The sequence below is a fragment of the Pseudonaja textilis genome, chromosome 10 (genome assembly GCF_049901715.1).
Source record: "Pseudonaja textilis isolate UNSWEBS1 chromosome 10, rPseTex1.2, whole genome shotgun sequence".
NCBI lineage: Eukaryota > Metazoa > Chordata > Lepidosauria > Squamata > Elapidae > Pseudonaja > Pseudonaja textilis.
In genome coordinates, this window is record NC_141999.1 from 24,407,486 (window position 1) to 24,418,230 (window position 10,745).

The window sequence follows — 10,745 nt, forward strand, 5'->3', positions numbered from 1 at the left end:
GCCAGATCAGGCGACACAAGCCCTGAAAGAAAGACGGTGACCCTGCAGCTGTGACTTTCCGCGGCTGCCTCTCCAAATTCCCCCTGGAAGTTGGCAAGGAATTTACCCCTGCTTTTCACAGCCAACTTCCCCAACCTGGTGCCCACTGAGACTCTCTGAGACAGGGGTGTTCAACCTTGGCCACGTTTGTGGACGAAGCCACGAGGGCAAAGCTGGGTGGGGAATTTGGGGAGTTGGAAGTCCATAAACCGACAGGGTTGGACCTCCCTGGTGTAAGAGAAGTGGAACCAGGGTTAAACAGTAACCAGGATAAGGAGGAAAGAGACCCATTGCCTGGGAAACCGAACCCCCATGGGCCACAAGTGATGGGTGGGCAGATGCTGAACAGAGCAGGGCAGCCTCCTCCCCCAACCATCCTGGCTGAGCTTTATGGAATTGGGAGTCCAGGGTGGGGCCAATCCACATTCCAGTCCGCCTTGTGGCCTTCTTTGAATCCTAAGGGCGGGAAGGGCCCTGGGAGGTCTTCTAGTCCACCCCATGCTCAACCCTCATCCCATCCAGGACAAAAAGCTCGTCCAATCTTCGATGGAGCACCCCACTTTTTTTGGAGGGGGGGGAGGGGAGCGTCGGAGGGTCTCCCAGGGGCCCAACAAGGAGATCCAAGCTGAGGGCCCCATCCTGGATGGGAAGGAACTTGGGGTGCGCGGGTGTGTGTGTGTGTGAAGCAACTTCGCTTGGGAGGGGCCCATCGGGGGAGAGCCCGGAGCTGCTTCGGGGCGCGGAGGATGCGCGGGATCCCAACCGAGCTGGAGGAGGGGGAGTGGGGGTGGGGGGCGGCAGATCGGGGCCGGGCGCAGCCTCGCCGGAGCGGGAGAGCGCCTGGCCGCAGGAGGAGCCCCGCCCCAAGGAAGGTGGAGGAGGAGGAGGAGGAGGAGAAAGCGAAGCGCAGAGGGGCGCGAGGGGGCCGGACGGGGAGGGGACCGGGCCGGAGGGAGGCGGGCAGGCAGGCGAGGGGGGCCGGACTCCCGCGCCCGAACATGGCCTCCTTCCCCGCCGAGCCTCCCGGCCGCGGCCCACCCGCCGCCCCGACGTCCGCGGCCAGCGGCGGAGCAGCGGAGCCGCGCCAACTTTCGCCAACTTCGCCGCCCGCCCCGTCCCGCGCCGAGCCCGGCGGCGCGGCTCCTCCCGCGGCGGCAGCAGCAGCAGCGGCGGCGGCTTCTCCTTCTCCTCCTCCTCCTCCTCTCCCGCTCCGGGGTGTCCAGCTCCGGCCGCCGCTCCGGCCGCCGGCCTGCCGCGCTTCTCGGCCGAGCAGGTCTCGTGCGTGTGCGAGGCGCTGCTGCAGGCGGGCGACCCGGGCCGGCTGGGCCGCTTCTTGGGCTCGCTGCCGGCCGAGGAGGCGTCGCGGCTGGAGGCGTCGGGCTCGGGCGAGAGCCTGGCTAAGGCGCGGGCGCTGCTGGCCTTCGAGCGGGCCGACTTCGGCGAGCTGTACCGGCTGGTGCAGAGCCGGCCTTTCGGGCCGCCCCACCACCCGTTCCTGCAGGACCTCTACCTGAGGGCGCGCTACCGGGAGGCGGAGGCGGCGCGGGGCCGGGCGCTGGGCGCCGTCGACAAGTACCGGCTCCGCAAGAAGTTCCCGCTGCCGGCCACCATCTGGGACGGCGAGGAGACGGTCTACTGCTTCAAGCGACGCTCCCGGGCCGCCCTGCGCGACTCCTACGGGCGCAGCCGCTACCCGAGCCCCGAGCAGAAGCGCCGCCTGGCCCGCGACACCGGCCTCTCCCTCACCCAGGTCAGCAACTGGTTCAAGAACCGGCGGCAGCGCGACCGAGGCGGCGGAGGAGGAGGCGGCGGCGGCGGAGGAGCCGCGGGAGGAGGAGGCACGCCCAGCAAGAGGTGAGGAGGAGGAGGAGGAGGCCCTCTGGGCATGGGCAGAGCGCCCCCGCGGGGGGCTGGAAGGACGCCTTGGGAGCGGCTGGCAAGGGACAGAGGTGGTAGAGCCTCCAGGGGCCTGTGCAGGCTACCCGGGCCCTTGCCAACGCCTTGGGTGCGGAGGGCCTGGGAGGTTGGACCCCCATAATCCCCAGCCAGGCCGAGGTTCGAAGCCTGGACGAGTTCCCCCCAAAATGGGATGGGGGATGCAGCCCTAAAAGTTGGGGGGGTCTCCAACTCCTGCACGTGTGAATCCTAAGCAGACCCCCCCCAAAAAAAAAAATCTGCAAGCAAGCTACAAACCAGGATGAAACTTCAACCTGATCCTTGGGGGCTGGGAGGGGTTTCACCATTTCTGCACGGGGGGAGGAGGACGAGACACCCCTGGAATCTGGGGAATGCAAGGGGGGGTGTTTTGGCAAAAGGGTTGCTGGGAGGGGTTGCTCCCCCCCGCCCCCCAAAAATGGCTCCTAGGCTAACAACCTGACCAGGTGCAAATTCCCAGCAACCCAAAAGGCAGCCAGACTGGCACAGGTGGTAGCTCCCTTCTGCCTCCCCACCCCCCACTTGCTTTGACCGTGTACACGTGCCAATGAAGGAGACCCCCCCACACACACACCTCATCCCGGTCTGTCCCACCACCCATTTCACTTCCCTGGGGTTCCCGGACCATTTTTGGGAGTGCTGGAGACGAGTGAGCTGGCTTCCACTTCTTTGGAGTTAGCAGAACTTTCTGAGAGTGGGGGGGGGGGGGGGGGGGAAGGGGGGGGCAGAGGAGGTGGAGTACCTACTAAGGGAAGAGAATCTGTGTAGCTCAGGGTTGAAATGTGGGGGGGTCCTTGGTGCTCTCTGAGCTTGGGGGGTGTTTCTTGCAGACGTTTGGTGAGCCGACTAGGTCAACATCCCCCCACTGCTCCGTTATATCAGCCTGAGGAGCCCTGATGAGGTTACCTAGTTGGGTCGTGAAACGTCTGCAAGGAAGCCACCAAGCTCAGAGGGCACCAAGGAGGCAGCCAATAATCTCTGCTGGGTCTTGGGACAGCTCAGAAGAACCTCAACGGGGACCCCGCCCGCCACATCCTTTCAAGGGAGCCGAAGTCCTGCCTCCGCTCTCTTCAGCCCACACAACGTGGAAGCCTCTTCTCCTTTGTTGTGAAATCTGAGTCCCAGGCGTTGGGTTTCGCTGGGCCTCCCGATCTCCTCCCTTCCCAGGCCAAGGGTGGAGACCCAGAGCCATCTCCTCCTCCTCCTCCTCCTCCTCCTCCAGATAGCTGGTTGGCGGATCCACACCTCTTCCTCCAGGGTTGGGAATGCTTACAAACTATGGGCTGGGAGTGTGGAACCTCGGAGTAAGGCCAAAAGGAAGCGGTTAGGCTGTGGTTGAACATAGCCACGAGTTTTGACAGGCTGAGGGTGGGACCCACAGGAAGCCATCCACTCGTGAATTTGGGGGAACCGTGTTCTAGGACACGGGTCTCCCAACGCGGCCATTTTAAGACTTGTGGACTTCAGTTCCCAGAATTCCTCAGCCAGCCCATAAAACGGTCTTTCCATTTTCCTACACCGGGAGTGTCCAACCTTGGCAACTTTGAAGACCTAACAGGTTGGGGAATTTGGGGAGTTGAAGTCCACAAGTTGCCAAGTTGAGAGACCCCCACCCCACCCCTGCTCTAGGAAAACAGAAAGGTGGTTTATTCAACCAGGGTTTGGACTTCACACACCGGAAAGAGGAGGGTTGAAGTTTCCATACTGCACCTGCATTGCTACTTCGATCCCTGCAGTTTAAGTTTATTTGTTTGTGTATTAAATGTACGTGCCATTTATCTTGGCGCTTTTCAGGTTGGCTGAAATATGGGATTATTTTTTTTAGCTGACGGCAAAACAGCTGAACTGGGCCGGCTACTATCCAAGGAAATTGGATCACATTTTGTTTATCGGTTGATGTCCCGCCTTTATTATTTTTTATTAAATTAACTCAAGGCGGCGAACGTAGGTCATACGTCTTATTTCCCCCACTACAACAACCCTGTGAGCCCTGTTGGCCTGACCGTCTCCTGGTCACCGTCTCCCGGTTTCTAGAAATTCCCCGAAATTCCTTCTGAGGTTGGCAAAGAGAAGGGATTGACTCCAAGGGTGGAAGTTGGCCGCTGCGTCAGACGGAGCTCCCTGGGGCAGCTCCTCCTTCACCTCCTCGAGAAAAGTTGTAGGGAGAAAGTGAGCAGCTCGTTCCGGCCCAGAGAAACGGGGGTCCCTAAGTGATGCCCCTTCTCGGGGGTCCTAAGCGGTGGCAGGAATTTGGGGAGCTGCAGAGAGGTTGTCGGTTGTTTCTCCTGTACCCCAGAATTACGGCTGATCCTTGATTCGCTACAATTGAGCCCCAATTTTCTGTTGCTAACCAAGACAGTTGTTTAGATAAGATAAGATAAGATAAATTTATTGTCATTGTACTCAGAAACCTGAGAACAACGAAATAAGACAGTTTTGTCCCATTTTAGAACCTTTCATGCCACGGTTGTTAAGTGAATCCTTGCAGGGATTCAATTAGTAACATGGTTGTAAATCTGGCTTCCTTGTTGACTTTGCCCAAAGGTCGTAAAAGGGGATCGTGGGACTCCAGGACACTGGAACCATCATAAATACGAGTCAGTTGCCAAGCATCGATCCCGTGACCTTGGGGCGGGGGGGGGTTTACAACAGTTGTAAGTGTGATGGACGGGCATAAGTCACTTTTTCAGTGCCTTTGTCCTTTCTAACAGTCGTTAAGCGAATGGTTATAAGCCGAGGACTAGCTGTACTAGGGGATTTACCCTCTGACCTCTCCTGCAGTGAATCCGATGGGAACCCAAGCACAGAGGACGAGTCCAGCCGTGGTCCGGAAGAAATCGAGGCCGTGGGGGGCCTGTCCGCCAGCCACGAGGGCATCGCGGCGCCTGGAAGCCTCTTCCTCCCGGGGGCCTGCACCAGCGCCTCTTCCATCCTGTTGAATGGGAACTTCATCACAGCCAGCTCCCCGCCCGCCATGCTCCTCAACGGGGGCTCCGTGATCCAGACCCCCGCCGGAGGGGTGATCCTCAACGGGCTGACCCTCGGAGACAACCAAACCATCACCCTCAGCCCCGTGGCGGCTCCCAGCCCGCCCATCCTCCTGAACGGCTCTGCCGGCCTGCTCACCCCCAAGATGGAGGAGGTGGGCAAAGCCCCCCCGGAAACCCTCTCCCCGGCCACGCTCATCCTCAACCCGGCGGCTCTCCAGGGAGAGGTGAAGTCGGAGAGCGGCGTCAACCCGCTGGCGTTCGGGATGGACATGAAGTCAGAGGAGGGGCAGGGGGCAGTTCTCCCTCCCCTCCTGTCTCTCCCGGAGGCCTCCCCGCTCCTCTCCGAGCACAAGGGGGCGCTGTTGGCCACGGTGCCTATGCCCCAAGTGGTCCCTTCGAACGAAGAAAGCCCCGCAGTCCCCCTGTTGCCCGTAGCCCCTCAAGCGGCAGTGCCCCCGAGTCCACAGATTGTGCCACTCGCTAAACTGGTCCCTGTCGGTCAAGCTCTGGCCGCTTCCCAGGGAGGAGGGCCAGTGGGCGGCGGGCAAGGGTCCCCAGCGGTGGCATCTCCTGCCGTCACTGCCACCCCGCTCCTCTCTGTCCCTGGGTCCTCTACAGCCCCGGCCACTGTCCTCCACGTTTCTGCCCCATCCCTTCTCCCGCTCAGCCAGGTATCGCCCCCTTCGCAGGTGGTCCCCCTGTCCCAGGCGGTTCCCGGGGCCCAGCTGCTGTCTCCACCTCAGATGGTCCCCGTGTCCCCCACCCAGATCTACACCATGCCCCCCGGGGCTCCGGCACCTCAGCTGGTCTCCATTCCTCAGGTGGCGCAGGGCTCCCAGCTCATCTCCTTGCCCCAAGTGGTGCCCACCTCTCAGGTGGTGACTCTGCAACAGGGCGTGGGCAGCCCCATCCAGATCCTGACCAGTGCCGCTCCCCTCAAGGTGGGCCCTGTGGCTGGGACCCCACAAGGCACAGGGGTCACCGGAGGCCTTGGCCAGAACAACGTCCATCTCCTCAACACCAGCGTTGGTGTCGCCGCGCTGCAGCTTCCGGGCACAGCACAAGGTACGTATCTGCCCTGGCTTCCCAGGTGGCTGAGCCTTGTCCAGCCAAAATGGAGGACCTCTCCTGACGTTGTGGGAAGAAGGCTGGGCGTTCTCCGGAAGAATCAACAGTCCAGAATTAGAAGGGGGTTCCTGCAGTGGTGGTATGCTACCGGTTCAGACCGGTTTAGCCGAACCGGTTGTTAAAAAAAACATGGGCAATCAGCTAAGAGGAGAGAGAAGAGAAAGGCGCGGGATCGGCCCTCCAAACCGCTCCTGCGCTTTCCTCTTCTTTCTCTTCTCAGCGGATTGGCGCTGCAGAGCTTCAGCTGGTGTGGGGAAAGCTGCGCGCGTGGGTTAGGCAAAGCACGCCCACCCAGCCACGCCCACCGAACCGGTGGTAAAACAATCTGAATCACCCTACTGGGTTCCTGTTCTGGAAATGGGGGTCCCTGTACCAGTAGAGGAGACTATTTGTAGCTCAGGGTTCGTACTCTCTGAGTTTGGTTGTTTTCAAACAGAGGACGAGTCCAGCCGTGGTCCGGAAGAAATGGAAGCCTGCATAAGCCTGCATGCATGCACACACACACACACACACACTCCTGGAATCCTTGTGGCGATCCGTTTCTGGACGTCGCAAGAATTCCTCTCTGGTCATCTTGACAAAATCCAGATGGGGTTATTGTGAATTCCTCTGTCGTGCGGTTCCACTTTCTCCACGGTGACACAGTGGTTAGAGTGCAGTACTGCAGGCTACTTCTGCTGACTGCCGTCTGCCTGCAGTTTGGCAGATCGAATCTCACCAGGCTCAAGGTTGACTCAGCCTCCTGCCCTTCCAAGGTGGGTCAAAGGAGGACCCAGATGGTTGGGGGCAAAGAGGCTGACTCTGTAAACCGCTTAAAGAGGGCTGGAAAGCACCGTGAAGCGGTCTATAAGTCTAAGGGCTACTGCTCCAAGCCGCCGTTTCTCCTCCCTTAACCATTCTCTCCTTCCTTCCCAAGGCCATCTCCTATATCTGGAGAGCGGACAGACACCGGGGTTGAGCGATGGGGAGCCAGAATGCTTGAGATCTTGTCTAAAGTGGGTCCTCTGTTGTCCTTCCGTTCCAGGTAACCTCCTCCTAGCCAACCCAGCCACTGGCAACAGCACCATCGTCACCGGCATGGCTGTACAGCAAGGCAAACTGAACCTCACCGCCACCTTCCCGGCTAGCATGCTGATGACCCTTGTACTCTCCGCTCCGGCAGCCTCAACTTTGACTCTTCCCATCAAACAGGAGGCGGCAGCGGCCACCCCGGCAGTTCTGGGAGCTACCGAAGGCAACGCTGGGTTGCTCGCGGGAGTCCCTTCATGCTGCCTACCGAAGTCTCCCCTCTTTCGTCCTCCAACAGCACCGACCCAGCCAGCGTGGCCTTCGGACCAGACCCCGGCCAAGGCGCTCTCCTTTCCAGCTTCTCCCAGCCAGAGACCCTGTCCATGTCCCAGCCGCAGGTAGTGTGGTCCAACCCGGTGAGCATGGACCTTCAGGGGAACAACTCCGGGGGGCTCTTTGCGATGGTGGAGAAAGGGTCAATGGAGGAGCTCCGGCTGCCCGAGGGTGAGGGTCTTTTGCTGGCTGCTGCTGGGGGGGACCCACTCGGTCCCGAAGGTCTGGACTCGGGGGAAAAAGTGCTGACTCAGCTGCAGTCGGTGCCCGTGGAAGAACCTCTGGACCTGTAAGACTCGGGCAGTGGCGGAGTTGTCGCTTTCCAGGCAACCTTCGAACGGAGAATTCGGACCTCACGGTCTTTCCCAGAGTTTGGGAATACTCAAAAGTGCCTCAATTGGAGAAGACGCTTCCCTGCCCATCTTTGCACAGCAACGGTGTCACACTACAAGGGTTCTCCGCAAGGCCCTTCACGCTGATCTCAAGAGGCCACGGCTGGTGCGGCCAATGAGGGGGTCCCTTTGTGGTCGTTGGAGTAGCAAACACTACAATCCCGGGCAGTTCTTGGCTTTCGACTGGTTGTTGTTGAAGGACCACAGAAAGTTGACGGGCTTTTGAAAAGCTACTTAGGACTTCTCCTCAAAGTGACGACCACAGCATTTCCCCCTTCCTTGGGGGTCGTGGGAATCGCATTTCGGGTACCTCACAACCGACTCGCGTTTCCAACCGGTTGTGGTGGCCTTATGGTCTTGTGATCGCAATTTGCTGCATTTTTGTAAGTTTCCCGTCATGTTTTTCCAACGTCCATCCAGAGAATGGATTTGCTTAAATGGCCGCGGTGTTTTTCTTTACTTTGGTGACTCCCTTTACGGCTGTTGTAAAAAAAAGTGGTCTTAAATCAAGCCCCATCACGTGGTGCTTTGATTTATGACTGCAACCACTTACAACTGAAATCCCAGTCGCAATTGTGGCCCTAAGTCAGAGGTCCCCAAACTCGGCAACTTTTAAGACTTGCGGACTTCAACTCTCAGAATTCACCAGCCAGCTAGACCTGCTTTTTCTCTCTCTTCATCTCCTAAAGTGGAAAGAGATTGCAGAGAAAGGGATTACAAGAGAGTAAGCTATGCCGGCTGGAGAATTCTGGGAGTTGAAGTCCACAAGTCTTAAAGTGGCCAAGTTTGGGGAGGCCCTGCTTCCATTCCTCATTGTGAAGGTCAAACGTTTCATTCTGTATCTTCTTTCAACTTCCTTTCTACTAGATTCTCCTCTCTATTTCCAAAGTCACACTACATCTTGGGAAGCTGGGAGCGTCCCACTCAGTCGAGGGAAATTTTAGGATATCGAGAAATATTTCCTGTCCTCTCCTCCATGGTGCTAGGGATGATCCCAAAATGGAGAGGCAGGAAAATTATCCAGTTTCCATTTTACTCTCGGGGGGGTGGGGGTGGGATTCGGTGGCATTGAGGACAGCCTGTCATCCCTCAAAAAAAAAAGGCCACCTCTGGAAACAGCTTGGATGTGTCTCTATCTGCACACATGCCTTGGTGGTGGAACAGACGTTTCGAATCTGAAGACGAGAGGACTAAGAAAACGTCAGGCTAACCATGACCATCCTATCCATGGACAATGCAAAAATGGTGTGGATCCTGCACAGGTTGGTCCTACAGTTAAATGGTACTTAGATTCTATATACAGAACAAGCTTCTTAAGCCACTATGATGATGTTACTCTTTTGTATTTTCGGACTGACAGCCCAAAGGCAGCTGTCCACCATAGTTACTTTCACCTGCGATGGGTAGAACAGCTTGAGCGATAGAAATAATTCTGCGTTATTGCAAAATGGAGTTCTTCCCCAAGGACCCCAAAATGAATTGCTTCTCTTGGACCACCTTGAAATCCTTAAAGCCAGTGCTGGAAAAAAATGTGCATAAAATCTGTTTCTAAAAGAGGCCTTCTAAAAAACACAATTCCCCCATACTTTGTGTAAATTAAGTGAAGTTCTGCTGCTTGTATGCTTGAGTTTCTATTATGTGGATATAAGGGGGGAAAAAGTGCCATTTTATTAACACTACATTCATGCAACCTTTAGGAAATTTTGCTGAGTGACATGTGAGAATGGATTTTTAAGAACCGAAGCTATGCCAGTTATGAAATGAAGTTGGAATTTACTATAAACTGAAGATGCCACGTATAGCGCGGAGAAAGTCAAGACTTAATGCAGTGTTTTTCAATTTTGGCTACTTTTAAGATGTATGGACTTCGGCTCTCAGAATTCCCTAATGTAGCTGGCTGGGGAATTCTAAAAGTTGGAAGTCCATACATTTTTAAAAGTACCCAAGGTTGAAAAACACTGGCGTAATAGAATAATCTTGCATTAAACATTCCTAATAGGCTACCTGTTTACAGTTCCTTCAGAAATATTAATGCTTTTTTAAGCATTAAAATATGTTCCACATAAGCAAAAATATTTTGTTGTAAAGGCAATTTTTGCAGAGAAAAATTGCAGTTGGAAATCCTGTTTTTTTTTCAAGCTGAAGCAGAAATATTCTTGAGGGAACCTCGGAAAGTTGCCTTTAGTCAATATGGACAGAACTGAACTAAATAAGATAGCCCGGAGCTCTACAGGTAGTCCTTGACTTACAGTGTTGCTTCACGACCATTCACATTTACAACGATCAAGGAACAGTTACTTTGTGGCCTGTAAAAGCACCGTTGTAAATGATGATGCCACCTTTCCCTCGTACCTTTTGGGCACTTGGCAACTGGTTAACCACAATTGGTGACATTTTTTTAAAAAGTTTTCCAGCAAAAAATTCTCATTCAAATGAATGGACTTAGGAGCATCATGTTTGCTTAATGGCAAAAAAAGAGAAAAATGTCATGAAGTCACTTCCAATCATGTGTGCCTCGACTTTACGACCAAATTGCCAGTCCCAGTTTTGGTCCTAAGTTAAGGACTACCTGTCGAGGATAAGGCAGCTTACTTGCACTTTACGACTTGCTAGGGAGGGCAATTTTGCTTCCATCTAATTCTCACTTTACTGACCGAGCTTTCTATTCAGTAGTTTTAACAACAATGCAGAATTATCTAATTTGCAAAGGGTTAAAAAAAAAGAATAAGAAAGAATCAAGATGGCAGCTGCAACTATGCAATGAAAGGCCCGGCTCGTTTATAGGTGTCAAAGGGCGGGACTTTGATCACGGGAGGCCGCTGTCTTCTCCTTTTGGACCTATTCATGCAGACACCTCTGCACGTTTGGCACGGAAGAAAATATGCACGTTGGCCATTTGTGTGCCCACTTCTAAAGGATA

The 10,745-nt window shown here is 55.7% G+C and overlaps 2 protein-coding genes across 5 annotated transcripts in view; one reads left to right on the forward strand and one right to left on the reverse strand.

Moving 5' to 3' along the window:
- Nucleotides 1-1,674, reverse strand: part of DMPK (DM1 protein kinase) — a 33,583-nt gene extending 31,909 nt beyond the window's left edge. For all 4 annotated transcript variants that reach the window (XM_087940206.1, XM_087940205.1, XM_087940203.1 and 1 more), the window contains exon 1: nucleotides 1,550-1,674. The gene's annotated coding sequence lies outside the window, so the exon portion shown is untranslated. The remainder of the gene's footprint in view (nucleotides 1-1,549) is intronic.
- SIX5 (SIX homeobox 5) lies at nucleotides 955-9,475 on the forward strand. Its single transcript, XM_087940207.1, is given in 5 exon segments — nucleotides 955-1,192; nucleotides 1,258-1,893; nucleotides 4,756-6,029; nucleotides 7,117-7,361; nucleotides 7,364-9,475. Coding segments are annotated over 5 exon segments (2,673 nt in total). The 5' UTR covers nucleotides 955-1,037; the 3' UTR covers nucleotides 7,727-9,475.
- Nucleotides 9,476-10,745: the final 1,270 nt, after the last annotated feature.